Source organism: Erythrolamprus reginae, chromosome 1, assembly GCF_031021105.1.
Source record: "Erythrolamprus reginae isolate rEryReg1 chromosome 1, rEryReg1.hap1, whole genome shotgun sequence".
Classification (NCBI taxonomy): domain Eukaryota; kingdom Metazoa; phylum Chordata; class Lepidosauria; order Squamata; family Dipsadidae; genus Erythrolamprus; species Erythrolamprus reginae.
Window position 1 is genome coordinate 136,375,669 of NC_091950.1, and position 24,176 is coordinate 136,399,844.

At 39.1% G+C, this 24,176-nt stretch overlaps 1 protein-coding gene across 2 annotated transcripts in view; it reads right to left on the reverse strand.

The window, feature by feature from the left end:
- SYT12 (synaptotagmin 12) overlaps nucleotides 1-23,643 on the reverse strand; it is a 47,492-nt gene extending 23,849 nt beyond the window's left edge. Inside the window, exons 1-4 of one of the 2 annotated variants that reach the window (XM_070735813.1) lie at nucleotides 23,578-23,643; nucleotides 7,405-7,465; nucleotides 6,332-6,525; nucleotides 1,150-1,533 (exon numbers count right to left, since the gene is read on the reverse strand). In XM_070735813.1, the coding sequence (XP_070591914.1) occupies nucleotides 1,150-1,533; nucleotides 6,332-6,525; nucleotides 7,405-7,438 (612 nt within the window). In that variant the 5' untranslated portion in view covers nucleotides 7,439-7,465; nucleotides 23,578-23,643. Of the gene's footprint in view, nucleotides 1-1,149; nucleotides 1,534-6,331; nucleotides 6,526-7,404; nucleotides 7,556-23,577 lie in introns of those variants that run through there. The other variant, XM_070735806.1, reaches the window with a different exon arrangement.
- Between the last annotated feature and the right edge of the window lie 533 nt (nucleotides 23,644-24,176).

The window sequence follows — 24,176 nt, forward strand, 5'->3', positions numbered from 1 at the left end:
TCTAATCTAGAATGTTACAAAAGTCTGATGTACTGTTGATCAAATCTGTCCAACGTGATTGTTTTTGCAATCACAACATTATTATCTAAAAAACCAGCACGATCAACTTACTACCAAGCACAAATAAACACAAAAGGCTGTATCTTTTTTATTTGCTTCTAAGCAGATTCTGACAAAATTGGCAGGCAAAGTAGAATGGAAAGGAGCTTGCCAAATTTAATCAAATCAGTTCAGGGCTTTAAAAGCAATGGTCCTTTAAATTCTGGATTAGAAAAGACTGTAGACGAAAACAGAATAAAACACTTTTATTAAGTGAAGCACTAAGTTAAATGAGATATATCAGGCAAAAAACAAAACAAAACCCCTACTTAATGCAGCAAGCTAAAATCACTAACAGCCAGCCTAGTATAGGAAGATTTGCTAGAGTTTGCTGACCAAAACAAGAAGAACCCTTTGGCCAAAATCTTATTAAAAACAGTATTTCCCAGCTTGGGACAATATTGAGAATTGACAGAGAATTCAGAGATAATCAGAACTGCAGAAAAAACAATTGCTGCCAACCTGCCTTCCACTGAGGACCTATATACTGCAAGAGTCAAAAAGAGGGCTGTGAAAAAATTTACTGACCCCTCACATCCTGGACACAAACTGTTTCAACTCCTACCCTCAAAACATCGCTACAGAGCACTGCACACCAAGACAACTAGACACAAGAACAGGTTTTTCTTGAACGCCATCATTCTGCTAAACAAATAATTCCCTCAACACTGTCAAAATATTTTGTAAGTCTGCACTACTATTACTACTAGCTTTTTTCCCTTGTCATTCCTATCACCCATTTTCTCCCATTCATGACTGTACGACTGTAACTTGTTGCTTCTATCCTTAAGATTTTTATTAATATTGATTGTTTCTTCATTGCTTATTTGACCCCTAAGACAATCATTAAGTGTTGTAGTTCATGATTCTTGACAAATGTATATTTTTTCTTTTATGTACACTGGCCAATAAAGAATTTTATATATTTTATATTATACAGCATTTTCAAGATTAAACATTTGTACGAATGGCTGAAAAAGCTGAAAAAGCCTTGTATAATGCAATCTGGTGAATTGTTAGCCACCAAGTATGAGCGGTGGAGAAACTTACCCGAGAAATACCAACAATCTGCTCATCGGGAAGTAAACTGATGCGCACAAAACAGGATTCGAAATTAACATCTTCCTTTTCCATCAGATCTTTTCCCTGCAGTAAGGTGACATACAGGGTATTCGAATTCACATTGTATTCCATGTTAACTTCGATTTGTCCCACTGTGAACTCCTGGCCAAAGTTATTTCCAATGGAGGAGACAGAAGTTAAAGAGTCAGTGGAGATTGATTTTCTCAATGGCCCATAAGGAGTCAGCTCGAGGTCTTTGCTCATCAGCTCCAAGGTGCCCAACTCATTAATATTTTCAAAGGCATCATCCATTTTCAAGCTTTGCTTGCAGACAGGAGATATTCTTTCTCCTGCCTTTCTGCTTGTTGCCCTCTGCAAACAATAAAAAAGAAAGAAAGAAAAATAGTCAGAGATCATGGTTAACCTAAATATAAAACATATACAGGTAATTATTTATAAATATAGGCTGGCAGAAAGAAAATGTTTAGAACAAAATGGACAAAAATATTTCATATATTATGAAAATAAGTTTTCGCGTTGTAAAAAACTAACATCCCCATCCAGAAAACTCTGCCTTAGTTAAAATGAGATTTGTTTTCAGTGCAAAGAAACATTGAAGAAAATTGCAGTTGAATTACAAGTTGGGTCTTCTAGGTGTTCATATCTAGGCCCTCAACAGTCAGGATTCAAGCCCGGCTACAGCACGTAAACTGCTTTGGTCGTGTTGATGGACGATCTCTGGCGGGCCCGGGACAGGGGTTTATCCTCTGTCTTGGTGCTTCTTGACCTCTCAGCGGCTTTCGATACCATCGACCATGGTATCCTTCTGTGCCGGCTGGAGGGGTTGGGAGTGGGAGGCACTGTCCTTCAGTTGTTCTCCTCCTACCTCTCCGGTCGGTCGCAGTCAGTGTTAGTGGGGGGTCAGAGGTCGACCGCTAGGCTTCTCCCTTGTGGAGTGCCTCAGGGGTCGGTCCTCTCCCCCCTGCTATTTAATATCTACATGAAACTGCTGGGCGAGATCATCCAAGGGCATGGGGTGAGGTATCATCAGTATGCGGATGATACCCAGTTGTACATCTCCACCCCACGTCCAGTCAATGAAGCAGTGGAAGTGGTGTGCCAGTGCCTGGAGGCTGTTAGGGTCTGGATGGGTGTCAACACTCAAACTCAACCCTGATAAGACAGAGTGGCTGTGGGTTTTGCCTCCCAAGGATAATTCCATCTGTCCGTCCATTACCATTACTTCAAAGAGGGTCCGCAACTTGGCCGTCCTCCTCGATCCACAGCTTACATTAGAGAACCATCATTCAGCTATGGCGAGGGGGGCGTTTGCCCAGGTTCACCTGGGGCACCAGTTGCGGCCCTATCTGGACCGGGAGTCACTGCTTACAGTCACTCATGCCCTCATCACCTCGAGGTTTGACTACTGTAATGCTTTCGACGTGGGGTTACCTTTGAAGAGTGTTTGGAAACTTCAGATCGGGCAGAATGCAGCTGTGAGAGCAATCATAGGCTTCCTTAGGTATGCCCATGTTTCACCAACAGTCTGCATTGGTTGCCGATCAGTTTCCGGTCACAATTCAAAGTCTTGATTATGACCTATAAAGCCCTTCATGGCATCGGACCAGAATATCTCCGGGACCGCCTTCTGCCGCATGAGTCTCAGCGACCAATTAGGTCCCACAGAGTTGGCCTTCTCCGGGTCCCGTCAACTAAACAATGTCATCTGGCGGGACCCAGGGGAAAAGCCTTCTCTGTGGCGGCCCCAACCCTCTGGAACCAGCTCCCCCCGGAGATTAGGATTGCCCCCACCCTCCTTGCCTTTCGTAAACTTCTTAAAACCCACCTCTGCCATCAGGCATGGGGGAACTGAGACATCCTCCCCAGGCCTATATAGTTTATGTATGGTATGCTGTGTGCATGTTTTTTTTAAATTATGGGTTTTTAATTTTTTAATATTAGATTAGTATTGTACATTGTTTTCTGTTACTGCTGTATGCCGCCCTGAGTCTACGTAGAGGGGCGGCATACAAATTAAATAAATAAATAAATAAATAAAATACATAAATAAAATACATAAGTAAATTGTATAGCTGTTTGTCACTTCAAGCATAACAACTAACATACTTTTTTTAGGAAGTACTACTAGCATTACTACACTCATCATCACAAATAAGGATGGCAAGAGATTAACTACATTGTTGATACATGGAGTGCTGCCCATTTCATTAATAATTCGGGCCCTGTGGAAAGATGAAAGACTGATGGTGGTTCTCTTTCCTATTTATTTTTTAAAATATGTGAACATGATGGGTGTGTCTTTTTGAGATAAGTATAAACGTACAGTATTGTAAAGTTAGCTTCCCAAATATCTGAATTCAGAAAAAAACAAATACCATGATAGTGTCTTAAATAATGAATAATCCATGTTAGTCTTTGAAGGCATGACACAGTAGCATTTTCTTCATTGTTGCCTATATTTTTTTTCTCTGAATTTTCAGGCATACACATTGTATTTTCAATTCTGAAGCCCGTTTTTCTCCTTCCATTTCTTTGTGGTGCACATTAGGAGTACATTTAATCCTATCAATATTTATGCAGAAATCTATACACTGTTTTGACAAAAACAATTCTAAATTTAAGGTCTAGAGGAGAAAACAAAATGAGAGTCTTCAGAAAATGTACCTGGAAGAGAAACTCTGTGTATGTAACGTTGTTTAAACTATGTTTGGAAACTGTGCTGTCTATAGATTATTGTGAGTCAAATTCAGTAGTGGTTTCTAAAACCTGTTACTGCTAGTCTGTGCGTGTGCAGAAGAATCCCGGGTGGGTGGCGGAGCTTCCCACCACTGCCGCTATCAGTTCACAGAACCAGACCGAACCAGGAGCAACCCACCGCTAGTCAGATTGTCTACATTAAATAGCAGCAGCTCATCAGAGATTTAGACTAGGGTCTTCCCAGATCTATCCTGAGAATGACAGGAATTGAAATGGAGATCCTCCACAAGTAAACTCCAAATTCACAATTTACTATTAGACTACAACTCTTTCGAGTGCTTGTTAATTTAATTAAAAAATCATGAACATCAGCTATTACGCATAATCAAATTCTGAGACAAAAATACTTCTCTTGCCTTCAGGCATCCACATATATATAGGCAAGTAATCTTGACTCTGTTACATAATGTAAAATTAGAACCATGGCTTCACCTTTTTGAACTCTCATCTGAGATGCACTACATTAATTCTGACTTGAAGATCAATAATCCAACATACAGACCTCAGGTTTTCCTTTGTTTACCAATATTAACAACTTTACTGAAGGCTTCAAAACCGCATCTAATCTCTGCTTCCTGCTGTGCCAATGTTCCTATCAGTCTTCTCTGCCTGCCTATGCTTTGGGTATGAAAATAAAAATGTTTGTTACACCCATTCATGAGCCAAACACCTATGGGGGGAGGGGGAATCAAAATTGTAGTTTGGAAGGAAATGTGTTATTTTATAACATTCCCACAGGACTGTGTAATCTATTGTATATATGTATTCCGAAAGAAAATATAGGATAAATTGTTCTCACTCAAGCTAATTGGTATATTTAATATTAACATTTAGAGAGTCTTTTAGTTCTTTGACTGGATTTTACAAAAAGATACCTTACCAGAACAACTTTCATTTTAAGATGGACTATGAATTGCTGACTTCTTGGCTAAAATTATTTCTGGCTTCTTCCTCATGCCTTGTTTTTCTAACATTCAAGTTAGATCATGACTATGTTCTTTCTATAATATATATTATCTAATTGTCAAAATCTCAGATCTTCAGTTCTTTTTTTTTGTACAAAATGTCCATATTTCCAGTCAGTAATAAACATAGATATTAACATTTCTCTCAGCAAACAGGTCAATTTTGGAGTCAATGTTGATTATTCTTTAAGGCTTTCACCAATTTAAAAGTGCACTGCTTTATTGTGCATTAGAATAGGTTTTTGTGTTTTATTGGATTACTCATACTATTGTGTTCCATTTATAACAAGCCTTGAGTTTGTGCTTGACATGAAACTTGCCAAGATTCAATACATCAGGGGATGATGAGTGAGATATAAAATATAGCACAAAGCTGATTATTAAGTCATCTCCTTGTTTAGGCTTTCTCCTTGAAAAAAACTCTTTCCTATCCCCTATTTTTTAATGATACAATTATCCCACAAAAAAAGCAAATGGGGAGGATGGATTTAAGAAGAGCAAAAAGCAAAACTAAACTTTAATAATCCGCACCACCCATTGTTTCAATACATTTAAATTTCCCTCAGGTGCTATCACCGCTACTAATTGCAACTTTACCTTTTTAATTTGGTAGAAGAATATTTTAACCAATTCAATATTATCTCCAAATTTTTTATTTAAGATAACTAAGCATTTATGAGCAATTAAACAAATAAGCAAAGAGGGCTGTTGTGAGTCTCTTCTGTCTGTATTAGATAACAGCTGAGTTTTAAAGCCTCCACATTTTCTATTGATTTCTTACATTTATATATTGCCAACCTGGCCAGGGCACATAGCAATTCACAGGCAAAAAAACAAGGATTCATAATGTAATAGTTACAATATTAAAAAGGGGGATGGGTGGGGAGAAAAGGGAGAAAAACAAATTAAGTCAGAACCACATGAGAGATGAGGAGAAGGAAATGCCAAATGGCAGCTGGTTTCAGCCTTTGTCACTAGTGCTAGACTTTGTGCCTTTCCACCACCATAGCCATGGCGGCGTAGTGGTAGAATGCAGTATTGCAGACTGACTCTACCCATTGTCAGGAGTTTAATTCTGAACAGCTCAAGCTTGACTCAAACTTCCACCCTGCTGAAGTCAGTAAAATGAGGGCTCAGCTTGTTGAGGGCAATATGCTGATGTTGTAAAGTAATCAGAGAATGCTTTAAAGCACTGCAGTATATACATCTACTGCTATATTTTATGCCAAGCTCAATATTCTTTTCTTAAACTTAAGCCAGTCTTTTCAATTTTGTTATCATAATCATCCCATCTTAACTTGCAATATTCAAGACAAAATTCAAAGGTGGATGTTCATTAAAGATGCTTGATGACATGCAAAGAGAATGAATGGAGGTGGGAACAGATGGGCTTCTTAATACTGTTGTCACAATTAACTGCTCCTTACCTTTTGTTTGATTTGAGAATATGTGGACCCATACTTCTGTTCTAGGTATTTGTAGTCATAGTTTGGAAATGGAGAAGGTGCAGGATAGCCACCTGATTTCCATAACTTCCATAGGTTTACTCCAGCTATTCCCAGGAGAGCCAGAGCACCAGTAATATAGACACCTATTTCCCACCCAGATGGATTTCTTATGACTGGAAGAAAACAAAGTTGTTATCAGAAGAAAGCAGTCACCAAGAACCTTTCCATCTTGCAGAAATATTTTATGTCAACAGTACAAATATGCCTTTTATGTGATTAATGCTGTTGGAAAAAATAGGAAATGGATACGCCAAAACTGCAAGGAGATGTTTTTTTCTATTGAAAACTGTTGTAAAGTAGGTAGTATGTGGCAAAGCACAAATACGTTTTTATTCTTAAAACTGAATGACAGCATCATTATGTAGGCATATACTGTATTCAGCAAAAATGTAAATAGCTTAATAATCTCTATTAAGAAGCACTGTAACAAATTCTAAAATATATTTGCTTCTTTTAATATTTGCAAATCCTTTTTCAGGCTGAGTATCAATTTTTAAAATTGACCAGTGTTTCCTCGTAGTGATTATTTTCTTTTCTACAAGATTGGAATCTATTTTTCTGTTGTTTCCCTATTTGTCCAGACCTATACATGGACAACATTTTTCTAGAGGAATTCTGGAAGTTAAAGAACACAGGCTATAAAGGGGCCATAGGGGCCCACCTCTGATCTAAATCTTTGTTTTTTATTCCCCCCCCCCATTCCCCCCAACCTTTCTGAAAATGGGACCTGAAAGTTCTTATGACTGCTTATTGGCGTGTGGGCGAGGAAAAGAGGTGGTGAAGTCAATAAATAAATGTCTAAAAATTATTTCAAAGGCTCTGGAAGAATGACAGGTTTATGATTTCTTTCAAAAATGTGTAATCTAATATGCCCACATATTCTCCCCACACAGGTAATCCTCACTTAATGATCAGTCAATGACCATTTGAGGTTACGATGGCCTCAGAAAGGATGCTTTATGGCCAATTGGTTAAGAATTCATAATACTCACCACTGAGATGCCGGTCAACAATGTCGCGATCCATGGTGACTACTTCAAATTATACTGTGACCTGCAAGAACAACAAAAAGAAGCCAAGACAGAGATTATGGCACTGTCACCATGAAGAATTTTCTAAAAGCACAGAAGGCTTGCCCTATACATAGGGTCACATAAGGCACTAACCTTTTTTCTGGTTGGCCCATACTTCTTCCACAGTTATTAAATGTCATTCCCCACAATTTGTCACACATCTATGTGGAAGCATCCCTTTGTAAATTTGAATTCCTTTTTCTTCTTGGGAAACATAATCCTCTAATATTACTTTGGCTACAGCAGGGCCAAGAGAGGCCTTTGCTCCTACCTTTAATTTATGCATCATCCCATTAAGGTGATGGGAAGATATGAACCGTGATATCCATACAGTACTATATTGTCATCCCTTTATGCTACTAACACTTATGCTATATATATATATGTATAGCACTTCTACAGAGAAGCTTATCTTCATTACTATAAAGACGCCTTATGTGAAACAACTGTTGGTATGAGGGTTATTTCACTTCTATTAATGCTACAAGTTCCCTATTATTGTTAAACTACCATAAAGCCAAAAAGTGCCTTGCTTCTCCAGTTCTAGGATTCTAAACAAACCGAAATATTATTATGGTTTCCAATCTATCGGAAATACAGGCGGCCCTTTAGTCAAATAACCATGTATAACATTGCAGCTTTAGCCAAACCAATCCATGTTTCTAGAAACCTGAGATAGTCAAAATGGCTGCCAACTTGTTTCCAGACAAGTTACCGACCCTTTAATAGATGTATGAGGATCAACAATTCAAAGATTGCAGCTTTCCCAAACATGAGCAGGAGGAAAATTGATTTTTGCCAACTATGCAGGTATTATAAATCTGTGTCAGGAAAAAAAAGTGTATAGGGAACCCTACTGGTTAATAGCTAGGCTGATTAATCTGCATCTTGAGATCATTTTAAAATTCTGCTGTAGACAAGACTATTATAGATCAGTTGCTGCTGAGAATTCAAACTATAGAGATTTCATTTCACACAGTCAGCCTTATGTTAAACACTTCAGGTTGATTGTAATCAAACAGTGAAAGCCATTGGGGAATAAGGGAAGATTCAATGTCATAGTTAAAACCTGTAGGATGATTCCCTTTGGGAGGGTTCTAACTCTTAAAAAACAAGCTTAAGAATAAAGAAAATCTGGGAAGAAGAGTAAAAACATGTGTATTATTTTAAGTTTCTAATTTTTAATGCTCCTCAAAATTGCTTCCCTTACACTAATATGGAACATTATATACTGGCAACTGTGGCAATTAATTAAATCTTGAAACCTGTATTATAAAGCTTTTTCAAGCAGCAGTAGTGTCTTGAAATGCTGATAGATGAAATAGATTCAAAATTTCAATTTCTGTTCTGGGGATTTATATGTGATAAAATTCTAAAGTGTCTTTGGCTTTCCATGAGTCATTGGTACATGATGCTTTGTGGCAATATTTCATTAAGATTTGATTTTCAAATAGGGTATTTGGGTTTAGAGGTCAAAGACTGCTGAAAATTTGCAAAAGCATTTTAAACAAACTGAAAATGGGAATGGTCTGTTTTATTTTACATTCCTGAATGTTCTTTATATACTGGTAAGGTTTTTTTTTAAATCAAAGTGTTAAAAGGTCATCATATCTTGGGAAAAGAGTGTCCAAACATTTTGGATTTTCAATATGCTGTGATGTTTGCATCTATGTACTAGTGCTTTGATGCTGAACCTATGGCATGCTTGCCACAAGTGGCATACGGAGCCCCCTCTGCAGGCACGTGAACCATTGACCAGCTCAGCTCCCCTGAGCATGTGCAAGTGCCTCCCACTGGCCAGCTAATTTGTGGGTCAGACAAGCTTATGGTTTCTCCTTACTTTCTGTGGCTCCTGTCTTCCCACATCTCTGGAGATTCCATCCCAGCACTGTTTGGGCAGGCAAGGCTTTCCCCCACTCCTAGCTCTGTTTGGGGATGGGAGACTTTTCCCCCCTCCGCGCTCCATTTGGGGAAAGAGGCTTTCCCCCCTTCCCAGCTCTGTTTGGGGATGGGAGGCCAAAGTAGGGGGGGGTGTCGTACATACATGCATGGTGGCTACACACGCGCATGTGCAAGGGGCAGGACATGCATTGCATTATGTGTGCAGGCGGGCACATTTTCAGCACCCGAGGGAAAAAAGGTTCGCCATCACTGTATACTGTACCAGTATATGTCCATGCATAGTATTCATATACACACAAATATGTATCTTTTCTTTTTCTCTGTGTCTTTCTCTTCCCCTCTCAGGTCTTCTGGCAAACCAGTCTAATTGGATCTATCTTGGAAAGTTTCCCAGGCTGCTTCACACATACTTATCATGGAATAAGAGACCTTTGAAGGCAGTGGCTGAATATCATGATACAATCCTGAATGAGTGAGATTCCATACATAGGAAATCTCTCATGGAAGACAATAGACTAAACCTGATCAGCCAATCAGTCGAGTGGATTCTCAGGACCATGGAGAGCTCTACATAACAACTTGTTCCAGCAAATCCTGGCATTCAGCTGAGCCTATCCCTTTGTGATGGGAGCCAAGCATAGTCTTTGAGCCTCCTGTCAGTTTGCAGTTGCTTGAATATTAAAGCATATTGGCAAGAACACATGCAGATGAATCTTGATTAGGGGGCTCAATATGGTTTGTTTCTCTCAAAAAGTAGTTCAATTTTGGTGCTACAATGTTTTGGTTCGGATCTACTACAGTACTTTTATAATCTGTCTTGCACCTCTACTTTGGAATTAAAATTATGGTCACCATTTAAGGTTGGACTCAAGCCATCAATGTGCCCATTTCCTTCTTCCAAAAAGAAAATAATCTTTGAAATTCAAGTAATTTTAAGTACAAATCTATGTTTCAGCTTTTTACAACAAAAAAGTATCTTTTTACATAACAATCAATTTTCTGCTAAGCATAAGGATTACAGTATTAAAAATAGTAGAGATTTAGTGGCATGTTTATGTACAATTTTGGAGTTTTTGTAATATAAATGTTAAATATATTTACAATTTTAGAAAGGGTCTGCCTTAGTAACCATATTTTAAATTTTTTAAATAAATTTAGATCAATTCACACACTGAGTTTCCAAACAAAATAAAAATACTGTCCAACCCAAGCATATCATAGGGAAATAATAAACACATATCGTTGTTAAATACAAATTCAGCACACAGTCGAGATTTTCCATATAGCTACAAAGGGAATGCATGTAGTTTGTGCTTATGTTATGTTTCCACATATTAATCACTATATATACATTATATAGTCATGTATTGAAATGGTGGTTTATTTAGTTTAGTTTACTTTATTGTCATTGCATACATTTATTCATTTATTAAATTTATTTATTTATTTACTTAGATTTCTAGGCCACCCTTTTACAGGGGACTCAGGGCTATTTACATAATAAAATCAATACAAATACAAAGTTTTTTTTAAAAAGCCAAAGACTAAAACCCAAACAATTTAAAAACCAATCAGCCTGATTCATTCCAATACAATCATATGATCACACGGAACAGAATATCCATGCCCAATGGCCCCAGGCCTGGCGGCAAAGATGCATTTTCAAAACCTTTCGAAAAGCCAGGTGCAAATCTCCAGGGGGAGTTGGTTCCAAAGGACTGAAGCCAGCACAGATAAGGCCCTTCCCCTAGCCATGCCAAGCGACATTGCTTGGCTAATGGGAGCTGGAAAATGCCGACTCTGTGGGATCTAACTAGCCGCTGAGATACAAGAGGATAAATATATAAAACTGGTCAACTCTGGGAAGAATATTGCCACTCTGGGAAGTACATAATATCCATTACAAAAGCACAAGCAAACAAACATTGGGTTGAAAGCGGAACATGGGAGTGAGGTCAGCTTAGGGAAAGGCCTGCAGTTCCCATGGCTTTCCCTGGGGCTTTGAGTCACTCCATGCTCTGCTTAATGATGTGCACCTTTCTTTAATGACCATATTAGTGACAGCAAGGCTGGGGGAGGGTTGTAAGTACGGCAATCACATGGATCCTTCACTTAATAGCCATCACCATAATGGGCAGGTTTGATTATTTTATTTATTTATTTATTAGATTTGTATGCCGCCCCTCTCCGTAGACTCGTAGATTATAGTCATGATTTGAGGCCTGCCTGTACATAAGAGGCCAATACCAGAGACCAGGGAAAGAACTAGATTCTGAAAGATATTTTTAAGTATACTTCTTAGCTACCATCAGATGACATTACTTAATAGATGGGAACTAGAGCATACCTCATCACCTCGAGGCTCAACTACTGTAATGCTCTCTACATGGGGCTACCTTTGAAAAGTGTTCGGAAACTTCAGATCATGCAGAATGCAGCTGCGAGAGCTATCATGGGCTTTCGTAAATATGCCCATGTCACACCAACACTCCGCAGTCTGCATTGGTTGCCGATTAGTTTCCGGTCACAATGCAAAGTGTTGGTTATGACCTATAAAGCCCTTCATGGCACCGGACCAGAATATCTCCGGGACCGCCTTCTGCCGCACGAATCCCAGCGACCAGTTAGGTCCCACAGAGTTGGCCTTCTCCGGGTCCCGTCAACTAAACAATGTTGTTTGGCGGGACCCAGGGGAAGAGCCTTCTCTGTGGCGGCCCCGACCCTTTGGAACCAACTCCCCCCAGATATCAGAGTTGCCCCCATCCTCCTAGCCCTTCGTAAGCTCCTTAAAACCCACCTCTGTCGTCAGGCATGGGGGAATTGACACTTTCCCTCCCCCTAGGCTTATAAAATTTATGCATGGTATGCTAGTATGTATGATTGGTTTCTAAATTGGGGTTTTTTAAAATTAACTTAAATATTAGATTTGTTTACATTGTATTATTATTGCTGTGAGCCGCCCCGAGTCTGCGGAGAGGGGCGGCATACAAATCTGATAAATAAATAAATACCAACTGCCTGATTATACACAATGGGAAGAAATCATAGAAGAAAGATGGTTCTTGTGTAACTAAGCCATATGTCATGAAAGGCTTTATTTCCAATATCAGGAGGCTACTGGTAACTGTTTTTGCCTATGAAGCAGAACAGGAGTGAATTGCTACCTGTTTGGCCTGGTATGGGAGTACTGGTAGTGGTGGCTGCCGATGGTTTGGAGAACCAATAGCAATGGCAGCGTGAGGCTCCACCCACCTACCCGGACATAGCCGTTTTCTTTTTTTAACCCTCTGCGCATGAGCAGAGGATGAAAAGGTGTGTGTGCGGGGAGTACGGATGAAAAAAACGTGTGCAGAGTGAGCATGCGTGAAGTTTGCACTTCCAAACAGGTAGAGAAGGTAAGTACATTTAACTGCAGAAGCAGAGGTATTACATCAGCATATCATGGAGCCCCTATAACCATGCATGCAACTGCATTTTAGGCCAGCTGCTGCTTCCAAGTGGTCTTCAAAGGTAGTCCCATGTATAATGAATTGTAATCGCCTAAATACAAGGAGGCCAAGTTTTTAAAGGCTTCCTAGTCCAAGCAAGGGCACAATTTACAATTCATGGATCTGTATGAAAGCCTTCCTGGCTAGAGCTGCCGCTTTCTCCTATAACAAGATCTATGTATGAGACCAATAAGATCCCCAAATTGTGTCTATGGTTTTTCAAGGCACCAAAAGTCCTGTTATCTTTGGAATCCCTAAATTGTATATCCCTTTCAAAGGGCAAGTGCAACCCCATTGAGGGCTGAAGAGGGAAGGTCTCCAGTCTTGGCTATTTCAAGTTTCCTAAATTCAAATGAAAATTCCTATCAATTGGGCCATATAGTTTTGGCTTTGTGGGGTGTTAACAAAAGCTGTTGAAATACTTGTTTCATTTTTTTAAAAAAAATAAATGAGTTTGGGGAGGGAAAAACCCCATTTTATTTAATCCGATGATTTAGTTAATGTTTATTGTCTGAGTATTTTTATGTAATTGATTCTATGAGATTCATCTGAAATCTCACCACCTAGACACATTTTAAATTAACAAACATAATTATATAAGGAGTTATTCCTCTGTCAACTCATCGAAAATTTTCTCAATCCAGGAATCAGCTCTTGCCCAAGGTTGTATAAATTGAAATTTTAAAATATTATATATGGAAGCTGGATATTGTAAAATATCTTTTAAGAACACTGCTATTCCCAATCCAATCTAGTGGATCCCACTAGAATCCCAGGTATATTCTTATATAATAAAAATTGTGTATTTCTTATTTGGAAAAATTCTCAAGACAGGAAAATTTTCACAAGTATATGTCCACAACATATTGTTAATGTTCTAGATATTCCTTGCCAACTGAAAATAGCAAGGGTGCCCATCAAGCTGTGTTGCCCCTATAATTCATACATGGCTCATTTCCTGGATTCCTGAGTCCCTGTGACAGCATTAAGCTCTGAAATTCAGGTCAAAAAGTCTCGATGGCACCAAGAGCTAGATAGCTAGCTAACTTCTATCACATCAGTTATGGTTAAAGACTTTCCACTGACATCCTTCTCTATATGCTATCAAGACATCCTTTATCAAGATATGTCACTAAAACTACACATCAAAGCAGTACTATGAAGATTATGACGTGTCTTCCTATAAACAGACTCACCTAGTACACATTACAAAGAAAAATAATCTTATTTACTAGATGAGGCTACTGAGCTTTTCTTCACTAACTGGCTGTATGCTATTGTGAATTTCAAAATTGACTGCAGTGCAGTCCTTTTAATTTTAAAATTATGTATGTATGTATGTATGTATGTATGTATGTATGTATGTATGTATAAAAATAAAATAAGACCAGGAACAATCTTAGGTCTTGGAATTCTATTTCAGAATAGCACAGGATGAAAACAACAGAAAAAAAAATGTTAGGAGAAAAACAAACTTCTAGTGAATTTCAGCATTTCATTTTTTCCTTTCCATTAAACAATTTCCCTTATTTCAAGATGTCTCTTCATAGATACCTTCTTTGATAAAATTTCAAAAGGAAAATGCAATTACACCTTAAATGTTTCTTTCATGCTCCAAAATCTAAAGAAACCGATATCTAATGGACGAACGTTAGCAGAATTCTTCTAAGTTTAAAAGAACTACTTTATATACACATCAACATTTAATTCATTAAGATTGTCCCACGTAGTGATTTTTCAGCTTACTGGCTGAAGTGCTGCTTTGGCATGCAGAAGGCCACCATTTCAATCATTGGTATGTCAAGGCAAAACAATCATTAAGATTTCTTAATGATCATTAAGGGACTCCCCCCACAAGGTTGTTTCCAACCCTATTACTTTATGTTCTATGTTCTTTCATTTGTAGCTCTTGGTTTCAGATTCTGGAGTGCTACATGAAAAAATGATTGGAACAATTATAAGGTAGTTTCGTATGTTGATGCAATGTTTTATTTTCCTTAAAAAACATTTCTGTGTTACTCTTCTGCGGCTTCAAGTAAATATCCTAGCCGGCTTTCCAACAGAAACTATGGATTGTTGTTGAAGTTCTATTTTCATATCCTGGAGCAACATTATTTAATAGTTGTACTGACAATTTGTCACTAGTAGTTTCGTTAAAGCACGGATGGAGCCAGTGGTGGGTGATGAAAATCTAATGAAGACAAAAGTGATTCCAGACAGATTCTCATTAGTTTCCTTTATGAGCTGCGGTAGCCAAGAGAATGATGACAGGAAGGACTACATGAAGCTGAGGAAAGCATACACCATTTGCCGGAAAGAAATAATAACATTTTGAAATTGGTCAAGGAAAAAAAATATACATAAAGAACAAAGAGTTCCTGAATCAAAGGCGCACTTAGTTTATCTCAAAAAAGAAAGCATAAGCTTGATTAAAATTAATATCTCCTCTGGATTTGCCCAAATAGCATCAAGCTGAGTGAATCTAGGCAACTGTATACTGTTGTTCAGGTGACTAGAAAGTGCTTCATAATGGTCCTCAGATAGTCCTCTTGCCTGTTTCTGCCCATTAGAATTTGGGTCACTTTAAAAAGGGTTGTCAAATGGCACTCTGTGCATTTGTTTGAGTGGGAAAATATTGACATTTCATTAATTTTACTGCCATAGAATAAGCCTGCATGTATACTCTTGCCCCCAGACAGATTATAGCAACAGTGATGTTCTTGTGAGGACAACCCATAGAAAATGGGAGAAAATCATATGCAGAAAGGGCATTCATGCATTAAAGTCAGTTTCTATTAAATTCCCTCTAGCCTTATCCAATCTGATGCCCTCTTGATGTGCTGGGACTTCAATTTTGAGAATTCCTAGCTATAAGTGCATAATTAACAACATAGGCAACACTACTATGCTGTTTCCCCAAAAATAAGTCCCAACTGGAAAAGAAACCCTAACATGATTTTTCAAGATGCTCATAATATAAGCCCTATCCCCAAAATAAGCCACAGTTAAGATCATCAGCCAGATGGACACATTTTAGTACTGTATTTTCCCCAAAATAAGACCTAACCAGAAAATAAGACTTAATGCATCTTTTGGAGCAAAAATTAATATAAGACCCGGTCTTGTTTTCAGGGAAATATGGTAGAAATTATTATCCTTTCTCATTCCACAAAATCCCTACACATCTTATTATTATTCCCTCTATTTCCCAATTTTATACTTTATGCAATCCTGCCCAGCTCACAAAAGGAATGTAGCAAAATGTGCAGGAGACCCAAAGATTTGCAAATGTATCCACCCATACAAAAGGAGGAAGGGGGAAACAAAACAGAAATCGGATCTCTAATTAAAACAGGAATACATCAAGGTTCAATCTAAGCAGAAGGTTCTTCAGCCATTAAGAAGTATTTTCTAAAAAACAAGCTGACAAGCAAGTTGACAGGGAGAGCAAATGGATACTCAGAAGGGAAGCTGAGAGGAAAGGAAAGGGAGAATGGTGGGGACAGCATAGGATGGAAAATAGAAGCTGAATTGAATTGCCAGGTGAAGAGAAAAGAGGGGAATAGGAGCCAGAGAGAAAATATAACTCAGGTGATGGATTCAGTATGATGGTAGTGACTGCCACATGTCCAATGATTCTAGAGAAATGAGTATTGCTGCTAACCTGCCTTCCATTGAGGACCTGTATACTGCATGAGTCAAAAAGAGGGTGGGGAAAATATTTATTGACCCTTCGTATCCTGGACATAAACTGTTTCAACTCCCTCAAAACGTTGCTACAGAGCACTGCACACCAAGACAACTAGACACAAGAACAGTTTTTTCTCGAACACCATAGAAACATAGAAGATTGACGGCAGAAAAAGACCTCATGGTCCATCTAGTCTGCCTTTATACTATTTCTTGTATTTTATCTTAGGGTGGATATATGTTTATCTCAGGCATGTTTAAATCCAGTTACTGTGGATTTATCAACCACGTCTGCTGGAAGTTTGTTCCAAGGATCTACTACTCTTTCAGTAAAATAATATTTTCTCATGTTACTTTTGATCTTTCCCCCAACTAACTTCAGATAGTGCCCCCTTGTTCTTGTGTTCACTTTCCTATTAAAAACACTTCCCTCCTGAACCTTATTTAACCCTTTAACATATTTAAATGTTTCGATCATGTCCCCCCTTTTCCTTCTGTCCTCCAGGCTATACAGATTGAGTTCATATATAATCATACAGGTAGCCCGTCTTTGGACCTGTTACTTTGGACCATCACTCTGTTAAACAAATAATTCCCTCAACACTGTCAAACTATTTACTAAGTCTGCACTACTATTACCACTAATTTTTTGTCATCATTCCTATCACCCACCTCCTCCCACTTTATGATTGTATGACTGTAACTGTAACTTGTTGATTGTATCTTTAAGATTTTTATTAATATTGATTGTTTCCTGATTGCTTATTTGTACCCTATGACAATCATGATTCTTGACAAATGTATATTTTCTTTTTTGCATCTGCACCAAAGACAAATTCCTTGCGGGTCCAATGACACTTGGCCAGGAAAGAATTCTATTCTATTCTATTCTGTACTCGGTGGACAGGGGAACAGTGACAATTGCTTCCTTTAAGCAAAAGAGAGAGATTGAAGATTGCATGTAGACACACATTTTCCCATTCACCCCATTTCAATTCCAGCTGTGTGAATGAACAATGGAAAGGTCTTAACAACTGTGGCAGAAAGATAATAAAATGGGGTGAAACTCATTTAACAACTATTCTGCTTAGTAACAGAAATTCTGCACTCAATTGTGGCTGTAAATCAAGGACTACCTGTTCTTGCATTCCAGCTTTTCTTACTTTTGTAAAACAACAAATCTAAGAGGATACGAGTATCATGCATCAGTATGAGAAAACGCAAATTCCAATGGTGGCATTTTATCTCCCAAACATACACTTCCATGGAAAATGTTACCTTCTATTGGCAGATTTATGAACCTTACATTACAACATCTTTCCTCAAATTCCCCAGCACTAAATCTAATGAAAAAACTTAGATGGAATATTCTTGAAAGAGCCTAGAGTCAAATGACATTTTCTCAATTAATGTCCCAGAACAGTGAGGTCCTACAAACATATGTACATAAATAACCACTATATTATTCCCTTTGGGCTAAGCAACCATGCAAAGCACAGAAAGAAATAAAAAGAAGAAATAAAAGGCATAATATAACACCTCACTTTACTTCTCTATTTTTTTAAAATCACAACCACAATCACAAGCACTGCCTTTTATTCTTTAAAATCCTGATCTTTTCCTTTTTAAGATTCTCTTGAATGATATCCAACAAGGACTTTCTTTGTCTTTCCTTTCTCTTAACCAGTTCATTTTTCCTTCAAATATTTGTTATGCAATGTGACCCTCATTCATTTTCTTTATACTGTATGACCAAAACCACCTTAATGCTCAATGTTCTTCTTTTGTCCTGGTCACACATTCTTGTGTTCAATCCATATTCTTTCAGCACCCCTTAAAAGTAGATTTTACTGCCTCGTGTGTTACCACAGATATATCTTAAAGAACTCGTCCCCACTGTGCTTTTGTATTTTTCTTGACATGCCAAGCTTTTATTCTAATTATCAAAGAACACTCTTCAACGTTAATTCCCATATACAATACATATTTAAAATATTCTCTTCAGCATTCCCTCACCTTAACTTTATTCCAAATAATTTTTATTTTTTTAATTCCACTCACTCTTCTAGAGACTCATTTTTTAATTCTCTTTGCCCACTTCTGAAACATTTTAAACTTTTCTATAAAAACTATTCTATATTCTCTTCCTCTCTCTTTTAATCTTAAATGCTCCTTTGTCTTCCTGTCTATTTTCACTAACTATATTTTTCTCTATATGCGCCATGGGCAATGTTAGTTTCTTTCTTTTTTGAACTAATAATGTTCATATGTGCAGTTTTCCTCATTCCAGATCTTCTTCCTTTTCATTACCCCTCTAATATAACATTTTGTGACAATCAATAACTATTATTTTTACTTTTTACTTTTTCTTTCCTTACATTCACTTTCCATTTTATTGGGAGATAAATTATCTTCTTTTTTTTCCAGAGAGTCTTGTGCTTTGATTTTCTTCCTGCAGTCAGTCTTCTTTCACTTCTTTCCTCTTCCTTCGTGCCCATTTTTTCTAGGAACTAGACCTAACACTGGCAAATAAAGGCCTCTCACCATTTTTGTATCTTTCCATTAATTCTCTAAATCATTCAGAATCAATTCTTAAAATTCATAGTTTTTCTATCTGCCCAGATTAACAGACATATGCTTAAACTATGCCTTCAAATGAATTTTTTAAAAGAATTACTTACCAAGCAAGCCTAATTCTCATTAATCCTTGAGGCACCAAGTACTAGTAACTCAATAATTGCTACAGTACTCTCTTTTTATTTGCATCATTTTCTTCCTGCTCCCTAATTTTTTTCTGTATACAGTCATTCAGAATACTGGACAATTTTTTCCAAATTTCCATCTTTAATTTTCCATTATTATCATTCACTGGAACATATCATGTAATTATTATGAATCTACAATTTTCTATTTTTGTATGCTTATATAATATTCTAGGTGACCCCAATTCATATGATCCAACATGTATATTTCTAATTCAACCTACAGCTTTGCTTCTCCATATATACTCATCAGTTCTATTATTGATCAAACTCTTCATTCAGACCTTTTTTTTCTTCCCAACTAACTGTATTTGTTTCAATTTGCTCATTAATTAATGTTCTTTACTATTTATCTTTTTAATTTCAAGTCTCAATCTTCCATAGACCGTGGTAATCTAATAGGAGCATATGTTCTAATCTCAGCCATTCCTTTTGCTTTTTAGCAAAAAGAAAATGAATCAACAAAGTTATCAGCTTTTGTTATACAGCATTACTTGTTAATGGCCACAAGGGCAATTAGGTTCTCGAGACTACCTTGAAAGATACCATACTGTTGCCCATTTCATGGCAATTAAACATGGTATACTGAAACCAACTCAGCTGAAAGGAGATAACCTGATACAATTATGGCAATTTTACTATAACATAAGCAGAAATTCATCCTGATAAAAATTAGAATAGAATGGAATGGAATTGAATAGAATTCTTTATTGGCCAAGTGTGATTGGACACACAATCTTTGTCGCATAATGCATAATGTATCATCTGTCTTGAATCAGAATGATCTGATTTTTAAGCCCCTGTTAAAATACACAGCCACCTTTTTCAAATCTAATCTAATCTATTTGCAGCAGTTTATTGTTAACATAGTATTAAAACAATTCTGAAATAAGGTGAGTGTACGATAAATCTTGCTTTAGCCTATCCTTTGGTCTCTGATACCATAAGGATTGGTATAATTTTGATTAAAATGATCATTATGCAATGGAAGTACAGAATATAGTTATAGAAAATGGTACTTTCAGGCCATTTATGACAAGTGACACGATTTTCTCATCAAACTTTGTAGGAAGGAGAAATAAATTATGTCTATCTCCAAGGCCACAATTTCCGAAGTTGGGTTCCCTAGAGAAATGTAGAAAGGAATTGAATTGAATTGAATTTATTAGATTTGTATGTCGCCCCTCTCCGAAGACTCGGGGCAGAACTATGAGGTTTGTCTACTCTTTCTTTGCTTGGGACCATCTAAAAGTATGGAAATTGTAGATACAGAAATGGTCGCATCTGAAGGAGATTGGTGGTTAAGATGTATGAAATATACATACAAAAAGTGCACTTATAATTAATCACTTCCTGCTTGTGGCAGATACAATTCTTCAGTCTGTTATTTTGGCAAAAACCAAACCCACCCACCCTTATATTAATGTAATCAAGTAGGCCAGCTTAATAAAAAGACGTGAAAAGAAATTTTAATAGAGTATTTTTAAGGATGTTGTCAGTAGGATGGCAGATAATACATTATTTTGCTTTGGAAGAAAGAGCTAGTTAACTTCAATGAACATATTCCTTAAAGTTGAATTCTACTGTCTTCACAAATGGCAGCAGCTAATCTAGTTCAGAAGCTAAGTAGGAGTGCCCTGCTTAACATTTGGGGACTGTAAGGGCATTCCAAGGCCTTAGATTAAGAGGGGATATGGGGGGGGGGCAGTTTAGAAGAAAGCAACAGCAAACATTTCTATGTAGCTGCCAAGAAAAGTACATGGATTTAACTACAAAGTCAACTGAAAGTGTTCTCCACTTGTGGATGTTTTACCTTAAATCTTGCTCTGCTTTATACTGTCTTTCTCCCAGGCAAATGAGCCTAAAATTATATATGTACTCTTAAAAAGATTGCTTCATGGATGGATTGTAGAACCCATCATTATTATCCCTATCAAACGTTAACATCATGTTACAATTTAATTTGGTTTTGACAGAATTTCTGAAGATTTAGCATAAAGCTACTTCATGCCGCTTCTGAATGTAGTATATATTACTGAATATTAATGCACTTGTAAAATTGATCTGGGACAGTGAATAGAGTTTGGAATATGGCTAGAAGAAATGTTTCAAAACCTATGTTCAGCCGGTTTTAGTTTAGTTTCCGGCCTCAAAGAGCGACATTTTGGGGGGGGGGATGGGTAAAATATAGCATTTCCTGCTGTGACTGCCTAACAGAAAAGCTATGTACTAAAAAGGAAAAATAAGTATTGTTGATGAAGGTACTGCAAGTAAATTAGTAAAATAAATCCTGTTCCACTTTTGAGAATTCCAAATGAATTTTGCATTTCCCCATGCAAATGGTTAGTCTACCTCACATTTTGCCTAATAGCACTCTTGAAGCTTTTTGCCAATCAATAGCAGGACTTGTAAGGGCAAAATATATTCCTTCATCATTTACATGTATTTCAATCCTGTTTTCCAAAAAGCCAAGAAGTAAAGGGAAGGAAGGGAAGGGAAGAGGGAGGAAAGGAAGGGAAGAGGAAGGAAGGAAGGAAGGAAGGGAGGGAGGGAGGAAGGAAAGGGTGCTTTTAGAGGAAAAATAAACCGAGGATCTTTATCTAAGCCTGCTGAATCCTTATTCCAACACTATCCGGCTCAGCCAAGGCACTTTACCTATATCCAGCAACTCGAAGGGGAAACATCCCCAAGGAAGCTCTGAAGCGAAGCTGCTGCAAAAGCCAAGTGACAGGAGCAGCCATCTCTTCCGCCCTTCATCCTTTTTTTAAAAGCGTCCATCTGCAGTCCTCCCCTCTCACCTCCGCCGTTTCCCCCTCACTGGGACTCAAGAGACCTCGCAATGGCTGGGCAGTGGGGGGAAGAGAGTCACTCTGAATCATCTACATTACTACCAAAAGCCCCAGAGCGGGTGTTACCAGGTGGAGAAGCAGCCTTACTTGAATCCTCAGCAAGCCTCCCTCTCTCCCTGACCCAGATACGAAAGCTTGCAAGCTTTTCTTCCCCCTGGCCATCTTTTTGGGCAGAAGAAGAGAACTTCTAGGAAGGATCCGCGTTGCCACCGGTTCCTATACACCAAGCGGGCGTTAAAAAAAGGAAAGAAAGCAAAACAACACCTGGGTGCTTCTGAGCGCGTGGACAGCATCCTGTGGGGCAGACAAAGCTTGCCGACCCCATCAGCTCAAAGGACATTCACTGAAAAATTCACTGGGGAGTAGGCTGTTTTGGGGGGAGAGCTTCTGCAGACTTTAGGTGGTGTGCAACAACATATACACTGCTCAAAAAAATAAAGGGAACACTTAAAAAACAGAATATAACTCCAAGTAAATCAAACTTCTGTGAAATAAAGCTGTCCGCTTAGGAAACCACACTGATTGACAATCAATTTCACATGCTGTTGTGCACATTCAACTTTGTAGGGAACAAAGTATTCAATGAGAATATTTCATTCATTCAGATCTAGGATGTGTTATTTGAGTGTTCCCTTTATTTTTTTGAGCACTATATATTCGGAGGTCTTTGCATTACAAAATAAAAATAAAAAATAAAAAACCAGAACTTTTTTTTTAAAAAAGTCCGTCTTATATTCCCTTTGAGGCACGAATGGTCCTTTCCTCGGGCTTTTATTCCAGTGTAGGATTGCAAAGGTCACTTCTCCGAGTCTCCATCCTTGGCTGCTTATAGCGTCCTAGCCTTGTCCGGGTGCGATTCCCTCTCGCCCCACATCCTCTCCTAGCTTTCCTTACTTACTCACGGTTCAACGAACCGTCCGATAGGCCGGCTGGATATCCCCGGACAGTTTCGCCTCTCAAAATGAAGGTCAGCTCGATCCGGCAGTCAGGCATCCTCGGCGAAACCCCTTTTTGCAAAGATCCGCGGGACCGAGGCGCGCATCTTGCAGCGTCCTTAAATCTTTCCACTCCCACTGGGTCGTCCGTCGATAGGGATCCGTCGACGAGAAAGCAGCCCCTAGGCGCAAGCGGGCGCCGATCGCGACCGAGTCGGGGGGAAAACCCCTTCCCGCCCCGGGGCAGCGAAACTAAAGCGCCGCTTTCAAGTGAGACCGGGAGCTGCGAGCGCGCCGAGCGGATCGCCTTATAAAAGCGGCCGCTCTTTCCCACAGAAGAAGCGGGTCCGTCGGTCTGGGCTTCTTCGGCTACTTCAAGCTCGACCGCCGGTTCCCGCCCGAGCGCAGTTCCCCCAAAAACCCGCCCTTATCAATAAGCGGCGGGAGCAACCGCCGCGCCACTTACCTCGCCTGGAGTTTTTGGTGCAGGACTGACGACCTGCAAACTCTGCTGCAGCTCGGACTCTCAGCGGGCCCCCATCGACACGCCGCCTTTGCTCCGGCGGTGGCCTGAGGCGCGAGTCTGCCTAACGGGGCTCCTCCTCCCATGGAGGATAAGCGGCGGCGGCGGCGGCTTGAATTACCCCGCCCCGCGTCTTCTCCAGCTGGGAAGGAAGCCGCCAGGCTCCCTTCCGAGAGAAGCGAGTCTAGGGACGCCGCGAATTGGCGCCTTTCTTTGCGGGTTGAATTAACCTCGCGCTGACCCGACGGCTTCGGGGGGGGGGGGGGATGAAGGGAAGCCCGTCCCCTGCCTAATTACGGGAGCGCCACCGCGTCCCCCCTCACTCCAACCCCTGCAGTGACTAGAGAGACCGCTCAGCGCGCCAACGGAACATCCTCGCGCTCGGCTCGGTGGAGGAGATTCCCTGAGGAGAGCAGAAGCACGAGGTCAAAAGTGGGGGCGGGCGGGGGAAGAGAGAGTCCCACGAAACACAGGCGCTCTGCTCTGTCCCTGCACCAAAAATGCCCTTGAGGAAACTATTCCAATGGGGGTGGGGGGAGGGA